General features: G+C 42.0%; 1 protein-coding gene across 1 annotated transcript in view; it reads left to right on the top strand.

Moving 5' to 3' along the window:
* Nucleotides 1-657: 657 nt before the first annotated feature.
* Cenpe (centromere protein E) overlaps nucleotides 658-13,835 on the top strand; it is a 61,874-nt gene continuing 48,696 nt past the window's right edge. The window contains exons 1-10 of the mRNA XM_028760450.1: nucleotides 658-713; nucleotides 3,232-3,323; nucleotides 4,677-4,766; nucleotides 4,903-5,021; nucleotides 5,678-5,797; nucleotides 6,445-6,526; nucleotides 6,690-6,757; nucleotides 6,840-6,905; nucleotides 11,085-11,136; nucleotides 13,387-13,474. Of these exons, the coding sequence (XP_028616283.1) occupies nucleotides 658-713; nucleotides 3,232-3,323; nucleotides 4,677-4,766; nucleotides 4,903-5,021; nucleotides 5,678-5,797; nucleotides 6,445-6,526; nucleotides 6,690-6,757; nucleotides 6,840-6,905; nucleotides 11,085-11,136; nucleotides 13,387-13,474 (833 nt within the window). The remainder of the gene's footprint in view (nucleotides 714-3,231; nucleotides 3,324-4,676; nucleotides 4,767-4,902; nucleotides 5,022-5,677; nucleotides 5,798-6,444; nucleotides 6,527-6,689; nucleotides 6,758-6,839; nucleotides 6,906-11,084; nucleotides 11,137-13,386; nucleotides 13,475-13,835) is intronic.

The following is a 13,835-nucleotide window of genomic DNA, read 5'->3' as shown; positions in this document are numbered from 1 at the left end:
ACCAACAATATGGAATGAGGTGTTTCAAGCCTAGGACCGGCTTTTCTAGAATAGTCCATGGCTCTAGTGTGCAGCATTGTCATGTCCCCACAACATTTTTCCCGTTGTCAATTATTCTTTTCCGTAAATCAAGCTCTTAAACTCACAGTCAAGAGAAATGAAAGTTTAAAAAAGGAAACGCCTCAATGCAGTTCCAAAAGAATATAAAATCTTCCTTTCCTGGCAGGGCAGTAAGTTCCCATTAGAGGCTTTAAAACAAAACAAAAGCTTCTTCCGGTTTGGTTTGGTTTCGGTTTTGTTTGTTGGTTTGTTTCTTTTTTAAGACTATAATTCTTTTGTTCTGCAAACTGCCAGCTCTCTGAGCATGGGTTAGGGAGGAAGCTGATGTGACTCTAACACAAAGCCTCTCTCCAGTTCCGTGGACCTCAGCTCCTGGATGTCTGAGTCTCCCCCCGCTTTCCCCACCCATGGACTCGCCCCGCCTTCCCCCACGAAACCCCCGCTCCGCGCGGCACTTGGACTGTCCCATGACGTCATGACGCTGCGCAGCCCAATCAGCTGCGACGTCCTGGACATTTTAAACTTAAAGGCGGGGCGGCCCGGGAGCTCGGTCGGCGCCGTTGGTACCCTGCGTTTTCCTGGGCTGCAGCAGACAGGATGGCCGAGGAGGCTGCAGTGGCTGTCTGTGTTCGTGTGCGGCCCCTCAACCGCAGGTAGGCGGCCTGGACCGGGGTGAAGCGGCGTGGGGCGGCCTGGGGACCTGCGTCCCGGCCCGCGCTGCCCCGGGTCACACCGAGTCCCCCCGGGGCAGGGCTCACTGTTTCCGCGAAAACACGGTCAGTCTGCATGCAGCTCTGCTCGGGCGACACTGCCGTCCTCGCCTGATGGACGGAGACAGTGAATGTTCAGTCGTGGAGATGGGTCGTAAATGCCAGAAAGAGAAGACAAGAGGCGGGAAATGAAATCTACTGGGTTTGCTGGCCTCTGGCCTTCAGCTAGAGATGCGAAAGCTTTTGACGTTCAGGAAATTGGTATTGAACGGGTGGTCGATAGATGAGAATCTCAAAATTGGGAAATTTCTTGCATTTAAGTTCCTTCCCTAATTTGGTAAAAGTTGTCGCCTAGTTAGTTTTAGCTGTCGACTTGACAGCCAGCCTTATCTAAGGGAGTCTCAACTGGAGGATTACCTCGATGAGGTTGGCCTGTGGACATATCCTTGTGGAGGTTTCTTGGTTCTTAGTTGATATGGGCGGTACTCAGGCCACTGTCGGCGGTTCCATTCTTACGAGTGGGATTCAAGGCTGTGTAAGAAAGCTACTTATGCAAAAACCAGAGAGAGCAAGACAATAAACAGTGTTCTTCATGGGTTCTGCCTCTGCTCCTGCTTGAGACCCTGCCCTGACTTTCCCTGGGGCTAGAAGTGTAAGCTGATAGAAACCTTTTCCACTCCAAGTTGCTTTTGGTCATATTTTATCACAGCTACAGAAAGCAAACTAAAACAATATATCTACAGATTTAAGCCATTATGACACACTGTGAAAAAACTGTGGAGAATGTTGGGAAGAGCCATTAGGCCTTTAGAGACATGACAGATTGATTGGGGCACCTGGTGTCGGGAAAATACAGGCACCACAGAATGGGTGGTTCCTTAAGGGATAGGTCACAGAGACACAACTTCCAGATTACTTGGCTAATGGGGTGCTTTGTGAATATAGGAATTTAGAAGAAGATGGCATTGAAGAGATTAGTGTTGCCTGTCATGGTGGCACAGGCCTTTAACCCCAGAACTTAGAAGGCAGAGGTAGGTGTATCTTATAGACCAGCCTGGGCTACCTAGTGAGTTCCAGGCCAACAGGGCTACATACTGAGATAGTGTCTCAAAATAAAGAACAAAAAGAGATTAATGACATAGTTCAGGTGATTTAGGGCATGTTATTTTTTTTTTTTTGGTTTGGTTTGGTTTGGTTTGGTTTGGTTTGGTTTGGCTTTTCGAGACAGGGTTTCTCTTTATAGCCCTGGCTGTCCTGGAACTCACTCTGTAGACCAGGCTGGCCTTGAACTCAGGAATCTGCCTGCCTCTGCCTCTCAAGTACTGGGATTAAAGGCGTGCGCCACCACCGTCCGGCATGGTTTTGTTTCGTTGTTGTTGTTTTGGATTTCAGAGAGGAAGTAGACCCCATGCAGCCAAAGATAGTTATGAATATAGTTCAACATAAAATTGTAATATTGCAATAAACTATGAAAACTTCATTTTACAAACGGGTTTTTGTTTTTTAATTCATTTTTGTTTGGTTGATTGTTTGGAGTTTCACTGTGTAGTCCTGGCTATCTGGGAACTCAGCTCTGTAGACCAGACTTGCCTCCAACTCATAAAGATGTACCTGCCTCTGCTTCCCTTGTGTTGGCATCAAAGGTGTGTGCCGCCTCCAACTCATAAAGATGTACCTGCCTCTGCTTCCCTTGTGTTGGCATCAAAGGTGTGTGCCGCCACCACCACCCAGATATTTGAAAATTTGAATTGTAAGGTTCTCAGGTAATACAGGACCTCCCCCCAGCTCAATAGATCTCAGTTTCCCAGTCTCTGAGCCACACTCTGCATGTGGACTGTCAGGTGATGTCATGACTCTACACCTCTGCAAGGCCCAGTCAGCTGTGAAGTTGACATTTCAAACTTAAGTGGGAGGGCACTGAGCTTCATAGGCACCTTTGGTCTTCTGCATTTTCCTGGGATGTCAGAGGAGGTGGTAGCCACTAAACAGCACCCTACTCCCTCAGAGAGTTGGCAGTTTGCAGAACAAAAGAATTACAATCTTTAAGAAATCTTTAACAAACCAGACCAAACCAAACAAAAAAGCTTTTGTTTTGTTTTAAAGCCTGCTAGGAAAGGAAGATGTTCGTATTCTTTCAGAACTGACTTGAGGTGTTTTCCATTTCCTTTCTTTGTAGATGACAAAGTTATGTCCTATGTGGAAAAATCAGACACCCGTAGAAAAGAGTCCTAATACATCATCAGAGTCGCACTCTGAGCTGCTCTTCCTGTGCTGGGTACTTAGAGTGAAGGGCTTCAATAGGGAACTGGTCAGAAGCAGACCTTGAGCCCATTTAGGAGAGCTGAGTCCTGACCCTTCCAGGGTAGATGCTGTATGTTGCTGCTATTCCTTTATCCTTCCTGTTAATGTGACCTCCAGAATCACTTACATTATTCTAAAGTGTGGTGTTCTATTCTTCCAGAGAAGAAGAACTTGGAGAAGATGCCCACGTTTACTGGAAAACAGATAGCAATGCTATTTATCAGATCGACGGGGGTAAATCATTCCAATTTGGTAAGTTTATGATGGTGTCAAGTTAGCTTGTAGCTGAGTGGTGGTGGCCTCTAATCCCTGTAGTCTGCAGTATGAAGATAAAGGGATCAGGAGTTTAAGGCCAACCTGAACTGCAAAAGAGTGCTCTAAATTGAACCAGACCCTAGGAACTCGCTCTGTAGACCAGGCTGGCCATTTTCCCAGACCCTAGGCTGTCATCTTATTATTAAAACTAGGAAGACAACATTTTGGGCACAGAAGTATAGGAAATAAAATGCTTCCTAGTAATCAACCGTTTTTAAATATATTAATATAATTCTTAAAGGTAAAACTATGCATGAGAGATTATAAAACCAAGTTACCCAAGTGCCTGGCAGTGATGGCACACGCCTTTAATCCCAGCACTTGGGAGGCAGAGGCAGGCGGATTTCTGAGTTTGAGGCCAGCCTGGTCTACAGAGTGAGTTCCAGGACAACCAGGGATATACAGAGAAACCCTGTCTCAAAAAGCAAAAAAAAAGTTTCCCAAGCATTTGGACTCTATATTATATAGATTTTTGTGGCCCTATATGCATATAGAAGATTTGAACTCATCAGTTGCCTGAGGTTGATGGTATTAAAATACAAAACATCTACCAACTCTGCTTAGTCTGAAGTTCTAACTGTACAACCTTTATATGGCGTTCGGCTTTCTCATTTTACCTTAGGACAACTGTGTGGTCCTGATAGAAGCAAAACGATTGCCGAGTTTCTTTGCCATCACATTGTTCTATTTTAAAAATCACCATAAAAACTGTCCCATTATTTTAGTTTACTAACAAAAGTAAAGAATCAGATCCTAGAATGACGAACTTCTCAGTGCAAGTGCCTAAATGTAGCAGGCAGGTGACTGTTTCCTGTAACATTTTTTTTGGTTAGATGTTTGTCTGATTCAGCTTGAGCTAGGCTCTTAAAAAGGAAAATATGTTATAAAGCAAAATTCCTCAAAAATGAATAGCCGCTCACATTTCCTATGTGTTAATATGCTGACAATAACTCTATAAAGATGATAATGTACCTTTGTTACACATTAGAGGCAGGGGCCCAACATTTCAAGGTCTCATTAGGATTGGTACCTAACATGGTCTAGATCCCGTCTCAGCCACCATGCCCTGCTGACCCTGAAAATACATAGGTTGTTGACATATATGCCTTTCTATGTGAAGACCATTGCATTTCCCTTTGAGAAGGGTGTTTTCTGAAAAGACAGGAAGTAAGGAAATGTTGTCCTAGATAGTTTACCATTTTAGATCCTGACAGTTTATTTCTTTGGACAATTACTAATTCTTTGAAAATGCAGTTGATATGTTTTATTGAATTTCTGTGTTCTTTTTAGATCGAGTCTTTCATAGTAATGAAACCACTAAGAATGTGTATGAAGAGATCGCAGTGCCGATCATCAGCTCTGCCATCCAAGGCTACAATGGTTTGTATCCTGTCGTGTTCCTCTCAGGTCTTGAGCACCCATTCCTGAGTGTTGATAGTCTGACTCACTGTAAGTTTGTTTTGAATCTTCTCAACTATATTCTTCATGTATCTGTTTCTTTTGCTTGTTTTTACAGGTACTATATTTGCCTATGGACAGACTGCATCAGGAAAAACACATACGATGATGGGTTCTGAAGATTGTTTGGGAGTTATACCCAGGGCAATTCATGACATTTTCCAAAAGATTAAGAAAGTAATAACCTCAGACTTCCTAGCATACACAGTCAAGTAGTGACAACTGAGTAGAAATTGCTGTTTTCTTTGTGTAACAACAAAAGAGAGAAGGAGATTCACACTCAGCTCCTGATTTTCATGGGCAAAGGAGAAAAGCGTAGCACTGATTCACTCACTTTATAGATCTTGAAGCTCTCTGATTTATTTTTCCATTGAGCCCTGAAACAGTATTTCCAACAAAAGGTACTAAGTTAAGCAGTAGGGAATCCTATCAGAAGGGCTGTTAGTTCCACATTAGCCTTGTTGGGTTACTAGTAATTCTTAGGGAGCCATAAAAAGTAGGTGTGAGTTAAAGAGAGGGGGAAAGCAGTGGGCAGCACCTACATCTGTTGGGTAAGCTTGCTTTTAGGTGAGCATTTTCAGTAACGTAGAAGCATCTATCTTCAGAGCTCTCTTTTTTAACCTAGACAGTGGTCCTGGGCACTTTCTTCTTGGCTGTAGTTTGTTTTCATTGTCACTGAAATACTGCTTTTCTGCTTACTGTCAGAATAGACCGTGGGTCCTGTTGCTTTACAGCTAACTTTTTCTTGGGCTCTTTCCTCTTTGTGTGAAGGGACGGTGCTGGTTTATAAGTGGAGTACTTTCTGATGCTTGACACATCCTGTTTTCTCCTAGTTTCCTGAGAGAGAGTTTCTCCTACGGGTTTCTTACATGGAGATCTACAATGAAACCATTACAGACTTACTCTGTAATGCTCAAAAAATGAAACCTTTGATAATTCGGGAAGACATCAATGTGAGTAAAAGATCTGGATGACTCTACTGGGACAGCCCAAGAGTGGGTCTATCAGCAGTCATGTGGGGCCCACAGACAGGGAGAGAAAAGTCACTGATTGCCGTCCTGTGTGCCTAGCTCCTGATGGCCCTAATTAAATGAGTCACCATACTAAGTCATGTTGGAACAGCACCGGTACCAGTGATGAGGGTTGATAGTGATGTGGGGGAGAAAAATAGGGGGATGGGGGAAAGTGTCCAGTTATATTATGACAGGGTTATGTAGCAAATGGATGGATTTATTAAAACCTTGGTGAATTTTGGCGACTAGGGGCATGAAGTGCATTTGATACAGGAAATATAAGCTATAAGACAGGTTCTGTTCCAAATGCCTGTTCTAAGAGTATGAAAGTTCACAGAGTTGTACAGATTTGGGGTCTGGTTAATTTTAGTGTATAATATTTATATTTATTTGCAAGGGTTTTTAAATAATGACGTTTATAAAGTAAAAAAATAATTTTGTGTTCAATGTACACAGTAAATTGTGAATAAGTTGCTTGTTCTACAGAGTAATGGTTCCATTTTTTACTTTCCCAAATTCTACAATAGATTGTAACTTTGGAAGCAAACTTTCTTTCTCTAATCTTTTCGTGATTAAACTGTTTTCAGAGGAATGTATATGTTGCTGATCTCACAGAAGAAGTGGTTTATACAGCAGAAATGGCTTTGAAATGGCTTGCAACAGGAGAAAGTAAGACTGCTGTATTTTTAAATTCATATCACAACTATCGAGTCACATTTTTATTGAACTAAAATAAGAGTCTTCAAATTAGACTTGCTACATTGAGCTAAGGTAAACCTGATGGGTTTTCTTGGGTTTAAATTAATGCAATTGATATAACTTGTCCTTACAGAGAACAGACATTATGGAATAACCAAAATGAATCAAAGAAGCAGTCGTTCTCATACGATTTTTAGGATGGTAGGTAATTCTGTTTCTCCCTGTATTTGGTCTTTCCAAAGAAGAGTTTGCTCATTTTTGACAAATTGCCTTTTCTGTCTAGATTTTGGAAAGCAGGGAGAAGGCTGAGTCTTCTAACTGTGATGGTTCTATCAAGGTGTCCCATCTGGTGAGTATCTGTAGATCATAACTTTCCATATGGGCCCAAAAGACAGTTGCCTAGTGGGTGATTGCATTAATAAGAACATCTACTAAGTAGGAAGCAAGGGTCAGTAGTTGGCAGTGAGTGGTCGTAGGAGTAGGCTCGGTGTACCGGTTAGAGCGTCCTTGTTTCTGTATGTGCTGTCCGCAGAATTTCAGCTGCGTCTCCTTCCAACCACAACGTCAGAGCTTTGTTTCTCTTTCCTGAGAGCTGAATTTTAGAATTTGGATATGTTTCATAAGTCCTAGTCAGAGTAATTTAGAATTGTCTGATAAAATAACAAAACTAGGTGGAAAAATATTATTTGTAACAGTGAGAAAGTATATTGATAAATGGTGGGAATTTTGTTTTGTCTTACTGTCTAATGATCAGCCTTAGGACCTTCTACATACATGCTAGGCAATGCTCTACCACTGAATGCTTCTGGTCCATGAGCAGGATTTTAGACCATAAATTTCTTAAACAGAAAAGAGATACAATGTTGGTTTAAACCAACCCATTGTGCAGCCTGTGCTTGTTACACGGTCACTGGGTATGAGCAGGATGCAGACATTGCCGCACGAGTAAGCCTCCCGTTTACCTCCTCCTCTATCAGGGTGTCACCATGGAGCCTAGGAGGGTTTTAAAGTCATAATTTTTTCTGCCTCACCCTCTCAAGTGTTGATTGTAGGCATGTACTGCCTACAATCTACTCTGATAAAGCACATGTTAACATGTAGTCGTAACTTCATCTTATTTTGCTGAAAACATGATTTATTTTAATAAATTTTAGTATTTTAACTTAATAAAAGAACCTCTACCTAGTCCATGTTATTTTCCAAGTCTCACTTGTGATATTTTAGAATGATATTAACATTTCTTAGTTGCAATACTCTTTTTTTATGTATAAAATTTTTTTTGTCTTTTTAAAAAAATTATCTTTAATCATTTCTTATAGTCTAGTTGTTATCCCCCTCCTGTTCTGCCCTCCGACAGTTCCTCATCCCATTCCTACTACCTAGTCTCCAAAAGGATGTCCCCACCCCACCCATCCCACCAGACCTCCCCACTCCCAGGGGCCCCAAGTCTCTCAAGGGTTACGTGCATCTTCTCTCACTGCGGTCAGACCCTGCAGTCCTCTGCTGTATATTTGTTGGAGACCTCATATCAGCTGCTGTATGCTGCCTGGTTGGTAGCTCAGTGAGAGATCCTGGAGGTCCAGGTTAGTTGAGACTGCTGGTCTTCCTATAAGGTCACCCTCCTAATACTCTTAACCTGTTTATTTTGTTTATTCTTGGCTGATTTGCCGTGTGAGTTTGTGTGTGTGTGTGTGTGTGTGTGTGTGTGTGTGTGTGTGTGTGTGTCTTAGGATTCCACTTGGGCCAGCCTGTCGGCCTGTCTACCTCCTATGAAACTCTATAGGAAAGAAGTGTTTGTTTTTGGAGTCATCTTTTTGCTGTCTGTGTGGCTGATTTCTGATTGTCTCATGGCCTTGGGGGAATGTTCCTCTCCAGCTTCAGTCAGCTCTGCATTGTGTGTGTTGTCTGTATTGCCTTCTCTTACCCAGCTGTCAAAATTGAGAGGGTTCTGTGGCTTTTCAGGTTCTTCTGTATTGGTGAACATCAAAGCTTTATTTTAGTAAAGGTTTCTCAGTTCTAATCCATGTCTCCCTCAAGATTTCTATATTAATGTACATTGCCTGTATCTGAAATCTCAGTGTATCCAAAACCAGTCCATCCTTCCACAGTTAACTGTTCTTAGTTTTTTGGTTTTTTTCCGGAAAAAAACAACATTGTACACAAAGGCAGGAAACTGAAGTCTTGGTGGACTCTCTTTCTGCACCTGTCCCATTTCCTCCTGATTCCATCTTGGGACAGTTCTATGTATATTGTACTCTTTAAATTACTCTGTCTCTTGAGTCACTACAGTGGTCCAGCATGTGGCCTCCATGACTCCAGTCTTCCTTTCTTTAGTGCATCATACAGATTTGTAAGAATAGTGAATACTATTATGTTAGGTCATTTTATTGGTCAAGAGCTGGCCACTCCCAACTGATGAACCTTAACTTCCTTCCAAAACCCTACAAGCCCCAGTCTCAGAATACCTGAATACACTCATTTTCACTCGCTACACTGTCCCTGTGTCCACTGTGCTATATCTAAATAATCTGTAGTGGGCACTGGGAAAGAAAAATTAGGAAGAGTATTGAGTTTGGACCATAGAACAGGAGTACATAATTACTTGTTTGTTTTTTTTTAAAGATGGTTTCCTATTTGTTTAATTATTTTTATTTTTATTTTATTTTATTTTTGGTTTTTTGAGACAGGGTTTCTCTGTGTAGCCCTGGCTGTCCTGGTACTCACTCTGTAGACCAAGCTGGCCTCGAACTCAGAAATCTGCCTGCCTCTGCCTCCCAAGTGCTGGGATTAAAGGTGTGTGCCACCACTGCCCGGCACATAATTACTTGTAAACCCTTGAAAATCACCACAGAGAAAGGAAGCTTTTCTTCTCTTTTAGGGCATCTATAAAAATTTCCATGTTATGAGCATGGTCCTAGGGTCAGACTAAGACCAAAGACGACTCTCCTCTGCTGCTACCTGTCAGGTCGTTGTCCTTGTGCCGTCTGATCTAGACTGCGTCTTCACATCTGCAGCCCTATGTCTGCGTTCTGCTTGGGCGTTGGCTGCAGCTCTTAGCTCCCTGTTCACTCTGCACTCGCGGCCACAGGTGTTCCTGTAGGAGTTGAAATCCTCTGTATTAGTCTCGTGCATAAACCTCTCCAGTAGCTTCCTTTCATTTAGGAGCTCCTGAGTTCTCAGTCTTGCTTACAAGACACTGCATGGGCTGGAGAGATGGCTCAGTGGTTAATAAGAGCACTATCTGCTCTTCCAGAGGTCCTGAGTTCAATTCCCAGCAACCATATGATGACTCATAACCAACTGTAATGGGGTCTGGTGCCCTCTTCTGGTGTGTCTGAAGAGAGCACAGTGTCCTCACTCACATACATAAAATAAAAAAGGACCCTGCGTAATCTAGCCCATGCCTACAGCCATCCATCATTGCTCAGTGCACCAGTGGTGCCGCAGTGGCCTTTCTTGGGTTTGGTGGATGTTTGGTTTGGCTTATTAGGACATAGTAGCCTAGAACTCTGCATAATCTGAGCTAGCCTGGAACTCACTCTGAAGGCAAGGCTGGCTTGCAACTCACAGCACTCCTCCTCTCTTAACTTCCCAGGTTCTAGGATTATAGACAAGCAACTAGATCCTTTCTTGGTTGGTAGCAAATACCCTGAGGAGGTCTGCTTTGGCAACCAGCATGCTGACCTTTCTGTATATACAATGCTGTTTCTGTTTAAATCTTCATATCTGATTCCCTCTTTGTCATTCACATGGCCTAGTCTCATGCCTTCCCCTGTCCTCTATTCCAGAGAACACATTGTGTCCCTCTTTGCCCTTTTCCAGCTGCCTCTTTGAATCTTCTCATGTATTTATGTATCCTTTCTCAAAAACCATCTCTGCAGAATGTAAGGTCTGTGAGGGCAGAGCATTTGCATGGCTGTCTGCTGTTGCTCCAGCACCTAATACCCTGCCCAGAGTGTAATAGATAACCTGTTTTTCAATGTTACTTATGAAATTAAATAGAGACCAGTGCTTTAACCATGCTACAGTACCGTATGGTACACACATGGCCAGCCCAGCAAAATAAGTAGTGAAGAAGCCTTACCGCTAACGAGCTTGGACATGCAGTTAATGATGTATTCATCTTTGGTGTGCGAGAAGACAGGTAAAGATAGCAAGGCTTCATTGAGAAGATAGTATTCTCCATTGGTTCTTAAATACAGAATAAGGATGGACTAAAACATTAGACGTAAAAAGAACAGCAAAAACTACAGCAGAGACCGGGTTGCAAAGATCATATTCTCCTTGGTAAAGTTTTGGATGTGTAGGACATGCCTCCATCACATGGAGTATTTCTAAAGAAAGAAGGAACGAGGCGTGAAGGCCACTGTGGCTCAGTGAAACGAGGCAAGGCCTAAACAGAGTGGACCGGGAAAGGAGGATTCAGAGGGACATTCCAGTATACCGTGTCTTTAAAGTATCCCTTTACTGAGTAGAATGTATTCCTTCTAGTTACACCTCCTAAACACTGTTTTCATCTATCCTGCAGAATTTGGTTGACCTTGCAGGCAGTGAAAGAGCTGCTCAAACAGGAGCTGAAGGTAACGAGAACTTGTTAATATCTGATCGTTTATGTTAAAAGTGCCGGTAGTGGAATGATTTCCAAATGAAAGTCTTTATTGTAAAAATCAAACTTCTTTACTTTGATCTACAGCACCAACTTAAAATTTCAATTATGCAGTTGATAGGGCTTTGTAGCTGGGAAGCCCAGGGTTGTACTGTGAGAACCATCTAAGTTTTCTTAATTAGTTAGAATATTAGGAAAGGGAGTGGGAGGCAGCCTTCTAGGACTACCAGACTGAGTGTATTTATCTTGACACCATATTTCAGAAAGCTTTCCCTCCGTTAGAGATCATAGTGACCATGACTAGTGCTGAGAAGAAAAAGAACAATAATGAAAACCATTCCAAGAAGACTCTAGAATCCGAACTGCAGAGCTCCCAGATGTGTCCACAGAAAGAGCTGCAACATGGGGCCAGATTTAACTAGATGGGTTCTAAATTTTCATGATAAGGTTGGCCATTTGATTCGTCCCATTCTCCTTATATGAGTGACAAAACCTAAAGAAGGTCAAAGGTAGTAAGGTTCAGATGAACAGGTAATAACTCATAAGCTAGAACCAGTTTGAATTTTGTTTTGTTTTTTTTTATTAGGGTTTTTTTTTTTTTTTTGGTTTTTTTGTTGTTTGGTTTTTCGAGACAGGGTTTCTCTGTGTAGCCCTGGCTGTCCTGGAACTCACTCTGTAGACCAGGCTGGCCTCGAACTCAGAAATCCGCCTGCCTCTGCCTCCCAAGTACTGGGATTAAAGGCATGCGCCACCACCGCCCGGACAGTTTTAATATTTTACTGGACAAAAAGACTGGACCATTTCAATGTGGTATCTAGGAAAATACTCAAAGGTTGTGTAGAACTAATGTAAAGTTCTTAAGACTCAAAGATTGTAAATGTAAAGACTTAATGAAAAAAGCACACTTATAAAGATGTCAATTACATATATCTTCTAGATTTAGAATATTTCAAATAAAATCAAAAGTACACTTTTTTGTTTAAGCTAGATACATGATTTAAAATGTGTATGAGAAAATTGGAAACAGGTAAGAAGGCTATCTGAGAAGAATCTGAGGATGGTAAATGGAGATTCAGCCCTCCCAGGCTAGTAGTAGACGGGAGCTGCAGTAGTTAAACTTGTGCAATACTGAATAGTGCCAGCCCACTAGAGCTGAGTAAGAGATCCAGGAGCAAGAGGTCCACACCTGTAACCCCCCAGCACTCGGGAGGTTACGGAAGGAGGACTACAGTTCGAGGCTAGCCTGGGATCCACAGGGAGATACTATCTCAAGGAAAGGAAGGAACATAAGTGTTTAAAGGAAAACTCAGTCTACAGTGGGAAAGGCCATGACTGTCTACAAAGTCTAGAAATGGGAAAGAACGGCTGGCAAACAGTAAAACCTGATGGAAAGCAGTAAATGGGGCTTTTATACTGCACGGCTTACTCATGCTGACACTCGACGTGCACTGTAAGAAGAGCTTACACCCCATAGGTAACTAATGTGGCAGAAATAACATTGGTCCCTAATTATTTGTCACAGTGGTTTGGGAGGAGCAGTGCATTGTAAACCTGTGTCTTTCAGTGGGCCGGTTAACCTGGGGTCAGCACAGTGAGAAGTTAGATGATGTGTAATGAAGAAGGCCAACCTTTACTGATAGGGAATGTTTTTTGAAATACATTTTCAAAGGAAAAGGCAAAGTACAAAGTAACATAAATAGGCTCTATAGGAAGGGGAAGGAAGGTGAATTTATTTGGGTGTGATTGTTAAAGTCTGAAAGACAAAGCAAGGGAGTGATAGGTTTCTAGTGGGGACCAGGAACTGTCTGATGGGGGGGGGGGGGCATGTGCCTTTTCACATTTCGCATTTTTCCTTTAACTTTTTGAATCATGTAAGCATACCTAAAAAGAAAAATTACTGGCATTTGATTGGAAGTCTGTGATTACCTTTATTTAAAGGTTTATAAAAAGTGGATTTGAACTGAGAGGTTAGAGGACCTTGGGAAGCAGACTGTTTTTCCTCCTCTTAATCACTTTATTTATTTATTTTTTTAATGTTGTCTTCTTCTCTCAGGCTATGACATTTCTGCTTGACTTAATATGTAGGCAGACTAGGGAGAGAGAAAAAAGTGAGTTCAGGCAGAACCACAGTATAGATTTTAGCACCCAACTTACCGTCTGACTTAGAACTTACAAGCAAGCTCTTTATCTAGTCTGGAGGTTAATTTTTCCATGTTTAACTCAGGTGTACGATTGAAGGAGGGCTGTTTTATAAATCGGAACTTGTTTATTTTGGGACAAGTGATTAAGAAACTCAGTGATGAACAGGTTGGGTAAGTTTCATTATATACTTAATTTTTTGTTTTTTTGTTTTTTCGAGACAGGGTTTCTCTGTGTAGCCCTGGCTGTCCTGGAACTCGCTCTGTAGACAAGACTGGCCTCGAACTCAGAAATCCACCTGCCTCTGCCTCCCAAGTGCTGGGATTAAAGGCATGTGCCACCACTGCCTGGCTATATACTTAATTCTTACTGGTTTTTTTTTTTTTCAGGTTGAAAATTGTAATACTTTAATCATAATCAGGAGTGTTGATTTATTCTACACTTTAAAAAGGCTCTGGACTTGTATAAGCTAGCTTTTTTTTTTAAAGCATGCATTTTTCTTTGAGATGTGATGATTGTACTTATTTACAGAAT

The sequence above is a fragment of the Grammomys surdaster genome, unplaced genomic scaffold, assembly GCF_004785775.1.
Source record: "Grammomys surdaster isolate TR1022 unplaced genomic scaffold, NIH_TR_1.0 126531, whole genome shotgun sequence".
Classification (NCBI taxonomy): domain Eukaryota; kingdom Metazoa; phylum Chordata; class Mammalia; order Rodentia; family Muridae; genus Grammomys; species Grammomys surdaster.
This window is presented reverse-complemented; position numbering and strand designations above follow the sequence as displayed.